Here is an 18963-nt window from a genome sequence, read left to right on the forward strand (position 1 = left end):
GCTACTCGGGAGGCTGAGGCAGGAGAATGGCGTAAACCCAGGAGGTGGAGCTTGCAGTGAGCTGAGATCCGGCCACTGCACTCCAGCCTGGGCGGCACAGCAAGACTCCGTCTCAAAAAAAAAAAAAGAAAAAAAAAGAAAGTTTTATCTTTTTCTATTTCTATGATGAAATCAATTGGGTTAACAAGAGCATTCTTCTAAGCAGCTAGAGATCGTGCTGGTCTCATCCAGCCATCACCCAGATGGCAATACAACCAGTGAAAGGCAGATAATGGTATCTGTTTTTGCAGACTTTATGTTCACACCAGTGTCACTCACCTTAACCTGGACTCTTCTCATCAGCTTGGTATTTCCTCACTTTCCTCTTTCTGCCCTTTTCAAGTTGTATCTGTGCCTTGAAATGATTTACCCAATACTTCGTATTCTCTTCGTGTTTATTAATAGGCTCATTTTCCAGAACTAATATTGGGGCATCTTAAGGACATTTTACATAGCACATGAGCAGCTTACAACATAATTCTGTCTAGTTGGGACATACGTCATTTAGCCAAGCACATATTAGTTTCGTAGTAATTTCTAGGAAAAAAAAATGTGGAGGAAATATGTGGTTTTCGTTATACTTGCAATGTTACTATATTACTGCTTTTTTTAAAGTTTTGATTTCAATAAATACCTAATATATATTTTCAGATGCCGAAGGACATACAATGATGAACAAAAACTTAGCTCGTCCTCAAAATCAGATATGTATTATTGGTGATGCTGGACTCCACCCACTCATAGATGTTTTTCATTATTGTGAAGTGTTATATTTTTGAAAAAGAGAGCTGGGCCAGGCACAGTGGCTCACACCTGTAATCCCAGCACTTTGAGAGACCGAGGCAGGCAGATCATGAGGTCAGGAGTTCAAGACCAGCCTGACCAACATGGTGAAACCCTGTCTCTACTAAAAATACAAAAATTAGCCAGGAGTGGTGGCGTGTGCCTGTAATTCCAGCTACTTGAGAGGCTGAGGCAGGGGAATTGCCTGAACCTGGGAGGTGGAGGTTGCAGTGAGCCCAGATGGCAGCACTGCACTCCAGCCTGGGCGACAGAGAAAGATTCTGTCAAAAAAAAAAAAAAAAAAAAAAAAAAGCTAAGGAAATAGACATTGTCCCTATGATTAGATATGTATGGATGACTAGATCATGTAAAACAAAAATTGTGTAAATGCTTAAAGAGTGGCTCTTAGTGTAAATGCTAGAAGGCACCCAGTTAGTTATTATTTCTTCTATGTGATGCCTTCGTGTACATTGGTTCATATGACTTCAAAAAGTCTATGAAGATACTTTTTTTTTTTTTGAGAGAGAGAGAGAGAGAGTCTCACTCTGTCTCCCAGGCTGGGGTGCAGTGGCACAATCTCGGCTCACTTCAACCTCCGCCTCCCAGGTTCAAGTGGTTCTCCTGCCTCAGCCTCCTGAGTAGCTGGGATTACAGGTATGTACCACCATAACTAGCTAATTTTTTATTTTTAATAGAGACAGGGTTTCACCATGTTGGCCAGGCAGGTCTCGAACTCCTAACGTCAGGTGACCCACCCGCCTTGGCGTCCCAAAGTGCTGGGATTACAGGCATGAGCCTCTGTGCCCGGCTGAAGATACTATAAACATCTTGATTTTTTAATGAGTCAGAAACTGAGAAAGGGAAAAAATTACTTCTGAAGACTGCATGCCCCAAGTTTATACCCATTAAACTACACTGCCTCTTTGTGAAAGTACGTTTTAAAAAATTCTCACTGCTGTGCAGCAACTCAACTTTAAGTCTTAAATGTAGTTATCTTTATATCTTGAGCAGGACATATATGTTAAGCTGCTGAGGATACTCCTTAACAGGAGGCCGTTGGGCGGGTGTCTGCCAGACAATCCTCCTAGTTGTTTCTCTAATGCAGAGCTTCAGGTCATCTCTTCCTTTTTCATCTTCTAGCCTGCCCTGGCCAAGTACCTATGAATCAACCGGCAGGGCGAAGGGTGTGATTGGTGGGCTATAGGGTAGAATTAAGCAGAATATCAAAAATTTTAGCCAATAACATTGAACCTCAAAGAGGAAAGTATTGCTGAGTTCTGATACATGCAAGACAAGCTAAAGACCTCCTCAGCTCCATTGTTCTGCATCAGCACAATATGTCCTAGTGAGAAGGAAAGACGTAGCAAAACTAAAAATGACCCACTTTTCAAGAGCGATGTCTTTTCACCCAAACTTGTGAACTGCTTGCCGATTGTCAGGAGTAACACTGTTTTGTACATTTGCATTAAAAGAAATTATATCACTGTTGAAGAGCTGATCAGAAAAAAAGGGTATAGGAAAAAGGAAATGTTAAAATAAGGTGTAAAATCCAGCCCAGTTTATATCTGGAGTTTAGAGGCAGTCTAACAAAACGAATGTTCCATTTACTAATCACATTTGCCATTTATTCAAAACAAACATGGCTTGAGAGAGGATTAAATAAACATCCAAAAACTGTCATTCTTGAAACCTTTGGATAGAACATTGAGTTGCATTCCTACAGGAGAAGTGCCAAGTGAGTGAGCCTAGTCCAAGTTTGTTTAGAAAGCCTTATTTGGGAGAACCATGGAAGTGTGAACTTGATCATGTGAAAAGCCCAGGACTGTTCAGCCTTCTGTGGTAGTTCTATGAGTTCTAATAGCAGACTATTAATAGGGAGTCAAGTAAAAATATCCTTCCTTCCCCTCCCTCCTTCCCTTCCCTTCCGTTTCTCTTCCCTTTCCCTTTCCCTTCCCTTCCCTTCCCTTTCCCTTCTCTTCCCCTTCCCCTTCCCTTTCCCCTTCCCCTTCCCCTTCTCCTTCCTTCCTTCCTTCCTTCCTTCCTTCCTTCCTTCCTTCCTTCCTTCTCTTTCTCTCTTCTTTAGTGTTCTGAGAAGAATCTACAGTGACTCCACAGATAAGGATTCAAATATTTTCCTTCCTTCCTTCCTTCCTTCCTTCCTTCCTTCCTTCCTTCCTTCCTTCCTTCCTTCCTTCTTTCCTTTTTAACCACATGATTTCTATTTCCTTTAGCAAGATGTTATCATGTGAGGGAAGTCTTAGGTTTCTATATTCCTTTATTCTTACTGTTAGCATTTCCTATTAAAGACAGATGTCCAGTTTTCTATTTTAAGGGTTAACTAATTTCAAAGTCATAAAAAAGCCCTAGAAATTAAGACATAACTTTGTCAATAATCTTCTAGAACATAATAGCTACCCTAAAATATTTGTTCAATGATGGGAAATTCATTGATATTTAGACCTTCAGAGATGAGATAAATATGTTGCCTTTGCTTTTCAAAGATGCCATCTTGCCCATTCATAAGAAAACTAAGACCCACAGAATGACTACCCAAGGCCTCACAGTATAATTAGGACTTAAAAAAAAATTCATAAAACCTCTGGTATTGGGATATTTAAGAGAATTTTATGTGTACATTGATAAATACTTTATCACTGTCTTTGATAAAATAACAGTAAAAACATTTTAATGGGACACATTTTTATAACCATTGTGAATTTGGTACTCAAAAACGAACTCATTGAGATGATGAGATAATGCATATTCATCCCTTTTACAGATGATGAAACATTTTGGAGAAGGCAAGTCAGGTTTCCAATTTTTCATTCTATGTAGATCATTGAATCTTTGTCCCTTATATACAAAATCAACAATATGAAATGCGTGGAACTTGAAATGATAGTTTCCAAATTTTCTGTCTAGAGAATGCCCATTTCCAGTTGCTTAACATTTAGATTGATAAATATGAAATTCATTAAACAGGAAACTATTTAATGAATAAAAGACCTGGGCTGATATTTAGGTATTACTTAGTATTCCATCCAAGAAGTGTCTGCGACAGTGACTCCATAGATGATAAGGTTGCACATATTTCAGAAGCCAAACAAATGTTGTGATTAAATGATTCAAGTCTGTTAACCATTTGGCAGTTACGATGTAAATGGCTGTTAAATGGAAAGCATTTGTGAAAACGTATGTGCAAAAAGTAAGGATTTATAACAAAACAGAATGGGACTTAAAGTAAGGATTTATAACAAAACAGAATGGGACTTACCTATTTTAGTTAATACTCTCAATATTGAGCAGTGAGATTGATTTGTAAGTGTGTGTGTGTATGTGTTAAGATATATTCACATTTTATGAGACCTGAAGCTTTGAAGCTTATCACTTTGGGAAGAACTTCTTTATGCATAAAAGTATTATATTGTTTTGGTAGGACAGCTATAGCAAAATACAGTCAGCCCTTCATATTCGAGTATTCAATTATTCTGCATTCAGAATTCAACCAACTGCCAATGGAAAGTATTTGTAAAAAATAACAAGTAACAATACAATAATAGAAAATACTACAAATTTCAAAATACAATATAACAACTATTTACATAGCATTTACATTGTATTAGGTATTTTAACTAATCTAGAGATGATTTAAACTATGTAAGGGGATATGTGTAGGTTATGTACAAATAGCATACCATATATATAAGGGACTTGAGCATCCGTAGATTTTGGCATCTGCATGGAGTCCTAGAACTGATCCCTTGCAGATATGAAGGGACAACTGTACCACAAACTGAGTGACCTGAACTACAGATGTCTTTTTCCTCACAATTCTAGAGGCTAGAAGTCTGAGATCAAAGTACTGACAGGGTTGCTTTCCTCTAAGAGCTTTCTCCTTGGATAGAAATGGCCAACTTCTCTCTGTGTCCTCACATGGTCTTTCCTCTGCTTGTCTGTGTCCTAGTCCCTCTTTTTATAAGGACATCTCCAGTCATATTGGATTAAGGTCTACCCTGGTGCTCTCATTTTAACTTAATGGCCTCTTTAAAGGCCCTTTCTCCAAATGTAGTCACAGTCTGAGATATTAGGGGTTAGGACTGCAACATATTAATTTGAAGGGAGATGTGATTCAGCTCATAACAATTATGTAGGCAAATGAATATTTATTTTACATGACAGAAGCGAATGCAACATGTTATAAATTAATGAAAGCTATGAAATACCTCAAAAAATCACAAAAATCTTGAAAAATAACATTCTTATGAATTAAATTCCTGATTGCTTTTTCTTACATCTTGTAGCAGCATATTCATTGATTACCTAACTGTACAACCTAATTTCATAATACTTTCTACAGAGAGAATACAAAGATGACTTCATGCTGAGAGTTTTTTACTACCAGACCTGACTTACAACATGTCCTTAAGGGAATGATAAGCATGGAAATGAAAGACTGTTTCCTACTACTACAAGAACACATTTAAGTACATAGCCTGCCAACACTATAAAGCAACTATACAGTCAAGTCTACGTAAGAACCAGGTAACAACATAATGGCAAGATCAAATGCTTATATATTAGTATTAATCTTGAATTTATGTGGGCTAAATGCCCCACTTAAAAGATACAGAGTAGCAAACTGGATGAAGGAGCAAGGCCCAACTCTATGCTGTCTTCCAGAGTCCCATCTGACATGCAGTGACACCTTTAGGCTCAAAGTAAAGGGATGAAGAAAGATCTGTCAAGCAAATGGAAAACAAAAAAGAATACAGATTGCTATTCTATTTCAGACAAAACAGACTGTAAACCAACAATGATTCAAACGGCCAAAAAAAGTTCATTACATAATGATAAAGGGTTCAATTCAACAAGAAGACTTCACAGTTCTAAGTATGTCTGCACCCAACAAGGGAGCACCCAGATTTATAAAACAAGTTATTAAAGAACTACAAAGGGACTTAAATAATCACACAATAATAGTGGGAGGCTTGAACACTCCACTGACATTTCTAGACAGATCACTAAAGCAGAAAACCAACGAAGATATGTGGTACCCAAACTCAACACTTGACCAAACGGACCTATGAGACATCTATAGAATATTTCACCCAAGAACAACAGAGGAAACATTCTTCTCATCTGCACGTGACACATACTCTAAGACTGACCACACACCCATTCATAAAGCAATTCTCAAAGAATTCAAAATAACTGACATCATACCAACCACATTCTCAGACCACAGTGCAATAAAAATATAAATCAATACTAAGATCTCTCAAAACCATGCAATTACATGGAAATTAAACAACTTGTTCCTGAATGACTTTTGAGTAAAGAATGAAATTAAGGCAGAAATAAATACAATTCTTTGAAACTAATGAAAACAAAGACACAACATACCAGAGAACACAGCTAAAGCAGTATTAAGAAAAATGTTTGTAGAGACAAACACCTACATCTGTAAGTTAGAAAAATCTCAGCAACCTAACATCACACCTAGAGGAACTAGAAAAACAAGAACAAACTAATTCCAAAGTTGACAGAAGAAAAGAAATAATTAAAATCAGAGCTGAACCGAACAAAATCTGATGAAAACCATACAACAGATCAATAAAACCAAAAGTTGGTTTGTTTTGAAAGAATAAATAAGATTGGCAGACTACTAGCTAGATTAATAAAGAAAAAAGAAACAGAACCAAATAAACACACACAGAAATGACAAAGGGTACATTACCACCAACCCCACAGCAATACAAAAACCCTCAGAGACTATTATGAAAAGCACTGCAGATACACATTAGAAAACCTAGAAGAAATGAATAAATTCCTGGAAACATAAAACCTCACAAGATTGAAGCAGGAAGACATTAAAATCCTGAATACACCAATAATGAGTTCCAAAATTGAATCAGTTATAAAAAACCTACCAACCAGTAAAAGTTCTGGATAGACCAGATGGATTCCCAGCTGAATTCTACCAGATGTATAAAGAATTGCTGGTACCAATCGTACTAAATAGTTTCCAAAAAATCGAGGAGGAGGAACTCCTCCCTCAATCATTCTATAACGCCAGCATCATTCTGATACCAAAACCTGACAGAGATACAACAACCAAAAGTGAAAACTTCAGGCCAATATCCTTGATGAACATAGACACAAAAATCTTCAACAAAATACTAGCAAGTTGAAGCCAGCAGCACATCAAAGAGCTAATTCAACTCAATGAAACAGGCTTTAGCCCTGGGTTGCAAAGTTGGTTCGCCATACACAAGTCAATGAATGTGATTCATCACATAAAAGAACTAAAGACAAAAACCACATGGTCATCTCAATAGATGCAGAAAAGGCTTTTGATAAAATTCAATATCCCTTCATGTTAAAAACCCTCAACAACTTGAAATTGAAGGAATATACTTCAAAATAATAAGAACCATCTGTGTCAAACCCTCAGCCTGCATCATACGGAACAGGCAAAAGCTGGAAGTACTCCCCTTGAGAACTGGAACAAGACAAGGATGCCCACTCCCACCACTCCTATTCAATATAGTACTGGAAATTCTAGAGCTCCAAATAGAGAGAGAGAAAGTCAAACTATTTCTGCTTACAGATGATGTCATGGTATACCTAGAAAACCCCATAGACTCTTCCCAAAAGCTCCTTGATCTGATAAACAACTTCAGCAAAGTTCTAGATAGAAAATCAGTGCACAAAATTCAGTAGCCTTTCTATACACCAATAATGTCCAAACTGAGACCCAAATCAGGAACACAATCCCATTCACAGTAGCCACAGAAAGAATAAAATACCTAACAATACAGCTAACCAGGGAGGTGAAAGATCTCTATAATGAGAATTATAAAACACAGCTGAAAGAAATCAGAGATGAAACAAAGATATGGAAAAACATTTCATGTTCATGGATAAGAAAAAACATCCATATTGTTAAAATGTTGGGCAATCACACTGGCCAAAGCAATTTATAGACTCAGTGGTATTCCTGTCAAACTACCAATATTATCTTTCACAGAATTAAAAAAAAACTATTCTAAAATTTATATGGAACCACATAGAACCCAGATAGGCAAAGCAATGCTAAGCAGAAAGGACAAAGCCAGAGTCATCACAGTACCTGACTTCAAATTAAACTGCAAGGCTGCAGTAACTAAAGCTTCATAGTACTGGTAGAAAAACAGACACATAAACCAAAGAAAGAGGTTAGAGAACCTAGTAATCATGCTCCATACCTACAACCATTGATATTCAACACTTGTCAACTCAAGACTTACATGTAAGACGTAAAGCTATAAAAACCTTAGAAGAAAACCTAGGAAATTCTATTCTGGAAATACTATTCTACGCCTTGGCAAAAATGTCATATGAGGTCTCCAAAAGCAATTGCAACAAGAACAAAAATTGACAAGTGAGACCTCATTAAAGAGCTTCTGCAGCACAGCAAAAGAAACTATCAACAGATAGACAGCCTATAGAATGGGAGAAAATATTTGCAAACTATGCATCTGACAAAAGTATGATATTGAGAATCTATGTGGAACTAAAATCAGCAAGCAAAAAACAACCCCATTTAAAAACGGGTAAAGGAAATGAACAGACGTTTCTAAAAGATGTACAATTAACCAACAAGTATGTGAAAAAATGTTCAACATCACTAATCATTAGACAAATGCAAATCAAAAACACAGTGAGCTACCTTCTGACACCACTCAGAATGGCTGTTATTAAAAAGTCAAAATTAACAGATGTTGGCAAAGTTGTGGTGAAAAGGGAATGCTTGTACACTCCTGTTGGGAATGTAAATTGTTCATTCTCACTGTGGAAAGCAGTTTAGAGATTTCTCAAAGAATGTAAAATAGAACTACCATTTGACCTATCAATCCCATTACTGGGTATATACCTAAAGGAATATGGTTGGTGCAAAAGTAATTGTGGTTTCTGCCAATGACAGAAATGCTCTTATATGAAAAGACAAATGCACTTGTATGTTCATTGCAGCACTATTCACAATAGCAAAGACATGGGAATCAACCTAAATGTCTATCAGTAGTAGACTTGGTAAAGAAAATGTGGTATGCAGCATGGAATACTATGCAGCCATGAAAAGAATGAGATCATGTATGTTGCAGGGACATGGATGGAGCTGGAGGCCATTATTCTTAGCAAACTAACATGAACAGAACACCTAGTACCACATGTTTTCACTTGTAAGTGGGAGCTAAACACTGAATACACATGGTCACCAAGAGGGGAACAATAGACACTAGGACATACTTGGTGTAGAGGCTAGGAGAAGGGTGAGGGTCGAAAAACTATCTATTGGATACTGTGTTCACTCCCTGGGTGATTAAATAGTTTGTACACCAAACCCCTGGGACACACAATTTACTCATGTAACAAACCTGCACACGTATCCTCTGAAACGAAAATAAAAGTTGAAAAAGAAGCAAAATCATGTTTATACCTAGGAAAAAAATTATCTTTCTTCTAGCCCGACTGATAAACATTTTCTTTTATTATTATAGTTTTTAAAAGTTTGGAAAACTGCCTTTAATCTGCACAACTTTTACTAGTATTGTTTGAAATGTAAGATAATTATCAAATTGGGGACACTCCTATTAAGTTTCTTTTATTTGTGAGCTATTACAACACCCTTACTCTTACTGCAGGTTCATAGCTGATGAGTTCTATTTTGTGCAATTAGCATCAAAAAGAAAAATCAAGTCAGCAGTGCTTTTATAATTGTTTTTAGTGCTTTAGTAAGCACATTCCTAAAGAGGAAGTATCTCCATTTGCATCATTGAAAACCGAGTAGTACTCCACATGTATACTTTTACACATCTGAGTATCGGTTGAATTTCCAGCAGACTAAACTTCTGTCTCTATGCATTTTACTCCTGTTTCTCTCCTGTACCAGTCTAATTTCCATGCTAGGTGTTGTATGACACATTAATGACATGTGACTTCTGGTCCCACAAATCTGTGTCACAAGGCTAGGACAGGAATGGACCCAGGGACTCTGAAGCATTCCAGGAACTCATTCCTACACAATGACGACGGGTAATGACTTAAGCGCACACCATAGTGACTGCAGACCATATAAATATATCCCATGGCACTCAGCTAAATGTCTCCCTGACTCAGCCGTTGTTAACCAATCTCAAAGGTCACATGATGATTCTAACATTTCCCTACGTGAGCGTATACAGAAAACAGTCAAAGTGGAAGAACCATAGTGAACATACAACTTGGGCCCCTTAGTAGGGACCACTGTACATGAGGGCTCTTGAAGCTTCATTTTCTTCCTCGTCAATGCGTGTCTATTTAAAAGTATTTCTTTTACTCTGGATACTGCCTCAGAAATAGTTATTCCTTTCCTTTTTTTCCTCCCTCTCTCCTTACTTCTGTCTTTTCCTCAAACATTTATTTAGTGTGTACTATATTCTAGACCCCATGTTGAGGGATAAGATATATACGCTGATGTCTACAGCACTCAGTAGAAAGTAATGTGTAACCTAAGTGGTTACAAATAAAATCTACTAGCTATCCTGGTGATTTAAAGGTCACCTTCAACTGAATGTTATGTTCAGGAAAACCTTTATGAGGAAGTAGCATTTGATCTAACCTATAGAACCAGTAGGACAGGGCCTGGGGAAACTGGGACATGGAAAGGCATTCCAGTGCATTCCAGTGCACTGGTGCTGCACATGGTGGGGGTTCTACCACGTATAGGCTCTATCTATAAGTTTTTTTTTGTTGTTATTTGGCGTGGGTAATGGCCTAGCAAATGTACTAAAAGAAAACCTGGTTTTGTGGCCACCTCAGTTCCTTTGGAGAATGTCCTCTCACAGCTCAAGGCTGAGAACATCCAATCACATTTCTGTTCTGGAACCCCTTGAGTCATTTCTGTGACAACATCTGAAAGAATTAAGCTCTATCCAATTCACCAGAAAAGGGCTTACGTCAACTGTTTCCCTAAGACTACATTTCAATACTAACACCTATGGCCAAGTGGAGGGTATTCTTCAGTGACATTTGGTAGTTCTTTTGTAGGGCCCCTTTTGGCTTCCTCCATTTCTCTCTTGCTAGCCCTCAACTCTACCCCACGCTTGTTTTCATTGTCTTTTTTCTCACCTCCATTTGCTCCTTATTTGTTTATTCTGGTGACTCTTCTCTCTTTCATAGATGACATGGAAGCATGACCCTCTTTCTGAGCTTTCCTTGGCCCAGAGGGAGAAAAGTCTAACATACTATCTTATTTATGCAATCTGAGGAAAGTTGTTGGCCAACCGTCACCCAGCGTGACCTAGTGACAGAACCAATAGAGATATTTGAGTATTCAGTCTTTGAATGATTCTTCCAAGTCATATAGATCTGTTGATTACTTCGATCTTGAACAAAATATGTTGTCACCATCATACTGGACTCTGAGCCACTTGAGAACAGGGAACTGTGTAGTGAAATTCACCACATATGCTGGTAGTACACAGGCATCCACCGGTCTAAACAGAACCCAGCCTGGACACCTCCCACATCACTGCTAAGACACCGTTCTTTACACTGACCATGTAAATGCTGTTGTGCTGATTTTGCCAAGGCTTCTATCACTCTTCTTGCTGTAATTTGAGAAGCAAAAGCATTGATAACCAGTTACTTACATAACTGGTATTGTAAACCTTACTGGTGTCGGACAGCATTCCTATGAGCACTATTAGCATACCTCTCTGATGAGAATGGCTGTGAACTACATTATTTGGAGTAACAATAAGAAAGACTATACAAATCCTGGTCCGCTGTTTACAGCAAATGAACACTCTCATCTTTTCTTCCCACAGTGATTTTTTTCCAGATAACGTATTCTAATGGCATGAGTATATTAAAATAAAATCAGATAGGGTAAGGAGGGGCATGCTAACAAAAATAATCTGTCACTCTTGCCAAATGGAGGTAATACAGTCACAATATTTACAAGTAAAATGGCAGGGATATAACTGATAGTACATCTATCTATCATCTATATATCATTCATATCATTCTTCAAGCTGTTATCACAGGTCCATCTTTGACTGATGCCTCTTCAATATGTTGTATAATGTACTATAGAGTTATTCCTTTTTACTCTTTTGCTCATGGAAATAATTTGAAGGCTTTTAACCTTCTGATCTCATTTTTCGCTTTGTTCCAGACATGGCTTACTCTCTGTCATGGAACTATCAGATAAAATGCATAGTTTGATTAGTCCAAAACTGTACTACCATCAGTCTGTCAGTCAACACAAGATATATTTTAAAGGGATCTATACAAAAGTCTGCATGAATATGCAGAGTAGTTACATAAACCTTAATATAAAAAAAATACTAGGAAGCACTTAGTGTCTCAGATTCTGGAATCAAAGCTCTCTTTCTTTTCGTTTCTTTTCTCAGTGATTCTAATGACTACTCTGATATTTTCTTTATCAAATTAACTTTAGCATTGGAGGGGAGTTTATATAGTATCTGGTTTAAAACCATTATTTTTCTCATTTTCTCTGCAGACATTTGTTGATCACTTACTATGTGCCAGGCCCTGTGATAGGAATAGAGGTAGAGAAGACACAATCCCTTGCCCTCAAAGGTATCAGTGACAGAAGAAATAGATGAAGAGAATGAGGCCTGGAGTCATTTGCTCATGGTCCTACAGGCACAGAGCAGGGGTCCCCAGCCCCCGGGCCATGAACCTCTACCAGTCCATGATCTGTTAGGAACCAGGCTGCACAGCAGGTGGTGAGTGGCGGGCAAGTGGGTGAAGCTTCATCTGTATTTACAGCCACTCCCCATTACTCGCATTATGGCCTGAATTTCACCCCCTGTCAGATTACAGCGGCATTGGATTCTCATAGGAGCGTGAATCCTATTGCGAACTGCGCATGTGAGGGATCTAGTTTGCGTGCTCTTTATGAGAATCTAATGCCTGATGATCTGTCTCTGTCTCCCATCACCCCCAGATGGGACCATCTTGTTTTAGGAAAACAAGCTCAGGGCTCCCACTGATTCCACATGATGGTGAGTTGTATAATTACTTCATTATATATTACAATGTAATAGTGATAGAAATAACATGCACAATAAATGTAAACTACTTGAATCAACCCGAAACTATCCCCATGCCCCAATCTGTGGAAAAATTTGCCTTCCACAAAACTGGTCCCTGATGCTAAAAAGGTTGGGGATCACTGGCGTAGAAGATAGAATAGGGACCAGAAAGAGATTGTGCAGCTCTCCTGCTCGATCTCGCTCTTGTCAACCACTCCATCTCCCTAACGTAGGACATGGCAGAAGAGTTTCAACTAGAGTAAAATAATTCTTGTTTTGAGTTGCAAACTTTATGGGCTCCATGTTTAAGTTATATTATTAAAATATGTTTTATGTGTTTGACATTAATCTCATAGACGTTTAGGAGAACGATTAGATTTCTGATGCCTTGGGCTTTCAGAAGTCTCTAACTCACATGCTGCGTAGTTTGAAAGGTTCTATTTTGTGATAGTGCTTCTTGGGCATCGGTGGGGATGGTTTAGAAAGCTTGTCATTGCATCTAGATAAATACTGAGTTTGGATATGTTTCTAAGCTCCTTTCATTTGAACTGTGGAGCATAAATCTCACTAGACAGCTTGTTCTCAAGAGGTTACCAGTATGTTTGGTTCTAGTCTCTCCACAAATATTGTGAGAACAGCCTTATTCAGATTATTTTGACATGCTCAGACAAGGCGTTCTGAACCACGTGAGAACTGAACGTGTGTGTGCAAAGGAAATACCCACAATACTGCTGAGCCTGTAAGAGGCTCCATTCCTCGCGTTTTGAGCAATGGAAATTGTCACAAAAAATCAGCATCTCAGCTAACATTCCTAATGTATCAGAATCTAGAAGTTCTGGTTTTGGAATTTGATATAGTGAGAAATCAGAGGATGTCCTGGGGTGTGGGAGAATGATGTGTTCTTTAGAGTTTAAATAAAATGAGTTTGTTCCTTAACTTAGCACTTCCCCAGTGGCACAATAAGTACTCAGTAAATGTTTATTGAAGTGAATTCCAATTCCTGATTTGAATTTAGTGTTGGAGAAATTCCAGTGACCGGGCTGATAAAAAATGGTATTAAATTACTGGAAAAAGGACTATGTCGAGAAGCTGCTTGCAAGTAATAAACTCTTTGTGTTAGAGTCACCTGTTTTACCCAGTGTCTAGCCTAGATCTTTGAAATGGAAATTGAAGGATGGTATTCAGATTAAGAAACAGATCCCTAATGATATCCCATAAAAGTCACCTCAATTTATGAAAATCCAACGTATGCAATATGGGTATCTCTTTTACAATAGAAGTAATTTATATGGGGTACTCTTCCCATAGCAAGAGTCTCATTGCCTTATCATATATCTCTTTTGGAAAATTCTTTTTTTTTTTTTTTAAACTTCAGTAGATCAGAATGATAGTAACTGGCTGCTGAAGAAAAAGCTCTGACCTCAAGCCAAAGAGCAGTCTGTCTACATGTCTATACCATGGCAGTGATTATTGATAACACAACTGATTATTGTAATCACAACTTCCCATACAGAAATTACTATTTGTATTATTCTCCAAAACATAAGGTCAAATGCCATAATGTGTTCTTTTAGAAACAGTAGAACATACTGTTAAAATGATGTGAGTGCACACTCACTCTCATTCTAGTGTGTTCTAAACGAGAATCTGAGATGAATGTTCCAAATCTCCCCGGTCGCAAGGGAGGAGGGTACATTTGCAGTGGATTTTTCTCAGTAGGTTAAATCTAAAGAAGTAATTAAGGCTCCACATTTCTGATTTGCAGGAAACAGTGTTATGCATTTCCCTTGGATGAAAATAAGTAAAGAGGATAAAGGAAGACTCTCAAATTGCAGTCTGTGTGACCTGTTTTTGAATAAACATCATCATATTCCACAGTCAATTATCTCCAAAGTACAGTGTGTTCTCCAGCCAGAGCGAGAGACTGAGAGGAAGAATGTTGGTTAGAAGTGGTTAGAAAAGAGGACACATGCATTCAAGTGTACATCGTTCTATTGTCCTCTGAAAAATTTTATACGATTTGGGAGGCAGTAGTGGGGAGGATTATACGGTATTTTTAGGTGATTTCATAAATATCGAATTACAGTCATCAGTAAGAGAGACAAGCACAGGAAAACAAAATGAGGTATGTTATGTTCAGCACTGTAATAAGGCTCCTAATACCAAAGGAAAAACAAGTCAGTAGTTACAACTGTTGAATAGAAGTGGTCTAATCGGAGCAGCAGGATGCGTATCCCATTTTATTATGCCTTCGTTGTATGTTTTGCAGACTCTTTGGCTTGCCATTAAAATAATTTTGTGCAGCAGCGCTGTGAGGACTCAGAATCCAGGAGCGTAACTATTATTTTCTTTTCTTCTTTTTTTTTCTTTTTGAGGTAAAGTTGGCAGCAAAGGAAGGTTTCAGATGGACCAAGTACAGACACAACACTTCTGTTAATTCACATGGGGACTAGGCAGCCTCCCACAATGGCTGTGACATTCAGCCTGTTCTGATAGAAACTCCCTTCTTTCTGTGTGGCCTGGGATTTGAATCTGGAAGTCTTTGATCCTTAGCCTCTCCCGTGGCTGGTTACTGGATGGAATGGACCTGATCTTTCATTTTCCAAAGAAGGCCTATTACTATCAGAAGCAAACCGCATCCTTGCTTTTATAGCAGTTACTGTTGATAATTATTGGTGATACTGACATCTGCCCATGCTTACTTCATATTCATGAGCCTGAAGTAGTATTTTTTTTTAAGCTAGCTTACCTAATTTTGGGGAATAGAGTATTTCCTCCAATGTTAAACCCTGAGGTTTATTTCAGAAAACCAGTAGTCAAGTACCCTTCTTCTCATTGAGCTAAGAAATCCTCATAAATTATTTATTTCCCATTTTAGACATTGGACAGTGACTCAGTGTGTCCTGGAAATATTATCACTGTATTAATTTTCTCATGTGGCTCAGCATAATGTTAGAGAAATGGGCAGTTACAGGTCCAGACACTATAAAGATGGAGCTAAATATTCTTCTAAAAATAGGATGTTTGGTTAACGTTTAGTAGTCAACAACTTTCCTGAAGCCACACACAGTGCCGGACTAAGAAATGAAATAAATGTCCCCATACAGTATTCGGTGAATTCTCCCTTTAGGAGATTAAGCTTTTAATGTTAAAGACTCAGAGTGTTTTAGCTTTATCCCTGAGACTTATTATGTGACACGATGACATCTTTAACTCAAGAGGTCAACAATTGGGATAAAATGCCATGCTTGTGGGTGATGGATGCCATAAAAGTAACCTGATAATCGGCCGGGAGTGGTGGTTCACACTTCTAATCCCAGCACTTTGGGAGGCCGAGGCAGGCGGATCACCTGAGGTCGAGAGTTTGAGACCAGCCTGACCAACACAGAGAAACGCTGTCTCTACTAAAAATACGAAATTAGCTAGGTGTGGTGGCGCATGCCCGTAATCCCAACTCTCGGGAAGCTGACGCAGGAGAATTGCTTGAACCCAGGAGGCAGAGGTTGCGGTAAGCTGAGATCACGCCGTTGCACTCTAGCCTGGGCAACAAGAGCAAAACTCCATCTCAGAAAAAAAATAATAATAAAATAACCCGATAATTGAGTTTTAGTTATAAAGGTGCCAAAATGCTAAAAGAACTTACAGTTTCTGACCACTGAAATATTTTGCTCTAGCCTGGGTATAAGAAGTGAGTTTGAGACTAGGAATGAATGAGAGGAAACTTTTGATTCTTACTACATACATTCCTTTCAGAATTATGAATGTTTAGAGCTAGAAATTGAACATTCACTATTCTAGCCCAGACATTTTACAGAGGAGAAAGTCAAAGTTTCAGAGATTGAAGTTGTACCCAGGGCCCCGCAGCTAGGTTGCAGCAAATATTAGGCGAACTTACTTCACTTAATTTGGTGCATTTTTATTCTTCTATTTATAGACGAGTAGAATGTGCTGAGACCAGTGCATTTTAAACTCCAAGACGGTCACTTCTTCATTTTTCTTAGCCTTTTAGATTCAATTAAATAAGTCATGCACCTAAAGATTCATCAGCTGGGAATATTGTCACCACTGAATAACAGGAGAGATAATATTGCATTGCTGAAGACATACTATAAAAATCTGAGAATGAGCATGTGTGAAGCTCTCTGATACTCTTACAAGAAATGAAGTATAAGTAGTTGTGGATTCCTTCCAATAAAACAAAATTTTTCTGAACGCCTTTTTAGATAGCGTATACGCAACCTAGGAGTATAGATGTGATGTCTCGTGTCCTGTACTCAGGCAGGTTAGGATTCTAGCAGACCATGGGCCACCCCTGAGCCATCGCTTTAAAATACTCCATATTTCAGTAGCTTGTATGTTCTAGGATTTCTGTTCGGGAGTACAAAAAGCAATTAGATCGTTTTTCTTGAGTAACCTGAAGTCTATTGGGAAGAACCCAGTGGTAACCCAAATAACTATGACACAAGGTAGAAAATAGTACCAAGCTAGATAGAGATAAAATCTTTGATACTTAAAGGAAAACAGAATTACTCCTGACTGGGAATTTTAGAGGAATTTTCATGAACAAAGATCAGTAACATCATCCAATATCCATGAAATATTTAACTATAAGGCAGTTTTAGTACTGGGAAAGAAAAACTACATCATACCTACCAGTAAGAATCTCATGATCGTCATATTTTAATAAAAGATGAAGAGATAAGATCGTTTATTCTGTGTTCCAAAGAAATTCCTGGAGGAGAAGGGATCTGAGCTAGACTTTAATAAACAGAGAGGATTCGGTTAGAAGAACAATTTAGAGCATCCTGGTTTGAAAGAACAAAAGGATCTAAGGCAGTAGCCCTGGGAATGTACTTCACAAGTTCAGGATCAATGAGTATCCAGTTTAGCTAAAGCAAAGGATTCTAGTGAAAGAAGTAAACAAACGTTTGGTAGGATGAAATGGTTCCATCTTATGCAGAAGCTTAAATATTGATCCAAGAATTCTGAACACCCTGGTGGACCTCAGGAGAACCCTGTGACTCTGAGCAAAGATAAAAATAAATTGATGTGGGAAATGATGTTCCTTTCAGATTAGAGAACCCCTGAATTAATCTCAAATTTGGAGGCCGCTTAGTAAAACATAAAAGTATATTTTCAACATTGCTGATATGTAATCTAAGAATGGTTCTCTCTCTTCCTGCCACTGAAATTCATCTATTATTTATTCCAAGCTTTAAAAAAAAGTTCTAAAATAAAATTGTGTGATTGAGCATTGCAAAAGAGTGGGTTTTTATCATGTGGAAGCCAAAATTTTTTATCAGAAAAGAAAAGAGAAGAATCTATGCTGAGAGGAGATGGCCAGCTACTACATAGATTTATTAACCCAACATAAGGGTAACCAATTCTTCCAAACCTGGTATTTGTTGGAAGTATCTATTACAAGGTAGCTGTGACTTGGTGTGGGGTGCAGACAAGAGAGGGAACAGGAAGAAAGAGATTAGTATAAACTGTGAAATCAGGCAAAGCTGGACTCAAATTTTGTCTCTGTTTTCTAGTAACTATGAGTGACCTTGAGTTATTGAAGCTCTTTAAACTTCCACTTTCTTGTTTGCAAACTGGTATGATGGCATCTACATATAGAATTATAGTAAAGAGTAAATGAGAAATATATGTAAATACTTAGCCCCTTCTGGAAAATAGTATGTACTCAGTTGCTGGTTATTTTTATTATTATTATAATTACTATTTCCAGTGATGTGATGCTTATTACCTTCCAAAGCAAGTCCTTTTATATCTGAATAAGTGAAAGCTATTTCTCATTATTTATAAACCCTTGTCCTACTTCTCAGTGCTAGAACTTTTTTTTCCTTAATGGAAGGAAAGAAATAAGGAGGGGTTGGAGGGAGAGAGGAAAAGCACCTTTGTCTATATGCTTTCGTTAGGTATGTTGAAGACAATACTCATAAATCTCTTCAGTCTTCTCTCCACCTGGGTGGCCATCCTCAGTGCTTAAGCAATTCTTCATAAATATGATTTTCAGAACCATCTGAAACATCTGTATTCGGGGTCCTGT

The 18963-nt window shown here is 37.9% G+C and overlaps 1 protein-coding gene across 19 annotated transcripts in view; it reads left to right on the forward strand.

Annotated features, from left to right (window-relative positions):
- The window catches only part of LPP (LIM domain containing preferred translocation partner in lipoma), a 735767-nt gene that overhangs the window by 466430 nt on the left and 250374 nt on the right, over window positions 1-18963 (forward strand). The window contains exon 9 of one of the 19 annotated variants that reach the window (XM_031662916.1): window positions 14674-14790. The exons of 16 other annotated variants lie outside the window; for them this stretch is intronic. In XM_031662916.1, coding sequence (XP_031518776.1) covers window positions 14674-14703 — 30 coding nt within the window. In that variant the 3' untranslated portion in view covers window positions 14704-14790. Of the gene's footprint in view, window positions 1-690; window positions 890-5179; window positions 6103-14673; window positions 14791-18963 lie in introns of those variants that run through there. 2 more of the 19 variants (XM_031662915.1, XM_031662917.1) reach the window with 2 other exon arrangements.

This window comes from Papio anubis, chromosome 2 (genome assembly GCF_008728515.1).
Source record: "Papio anubis isolate 15944 chromosome 2, Panubis1.0, whole genome shotgun sequence".
NCBI lineage: Eukaryota > Metazoa > Chordata > Mammalia > Primates > Cercopithecidae > Papio > Papio anubis.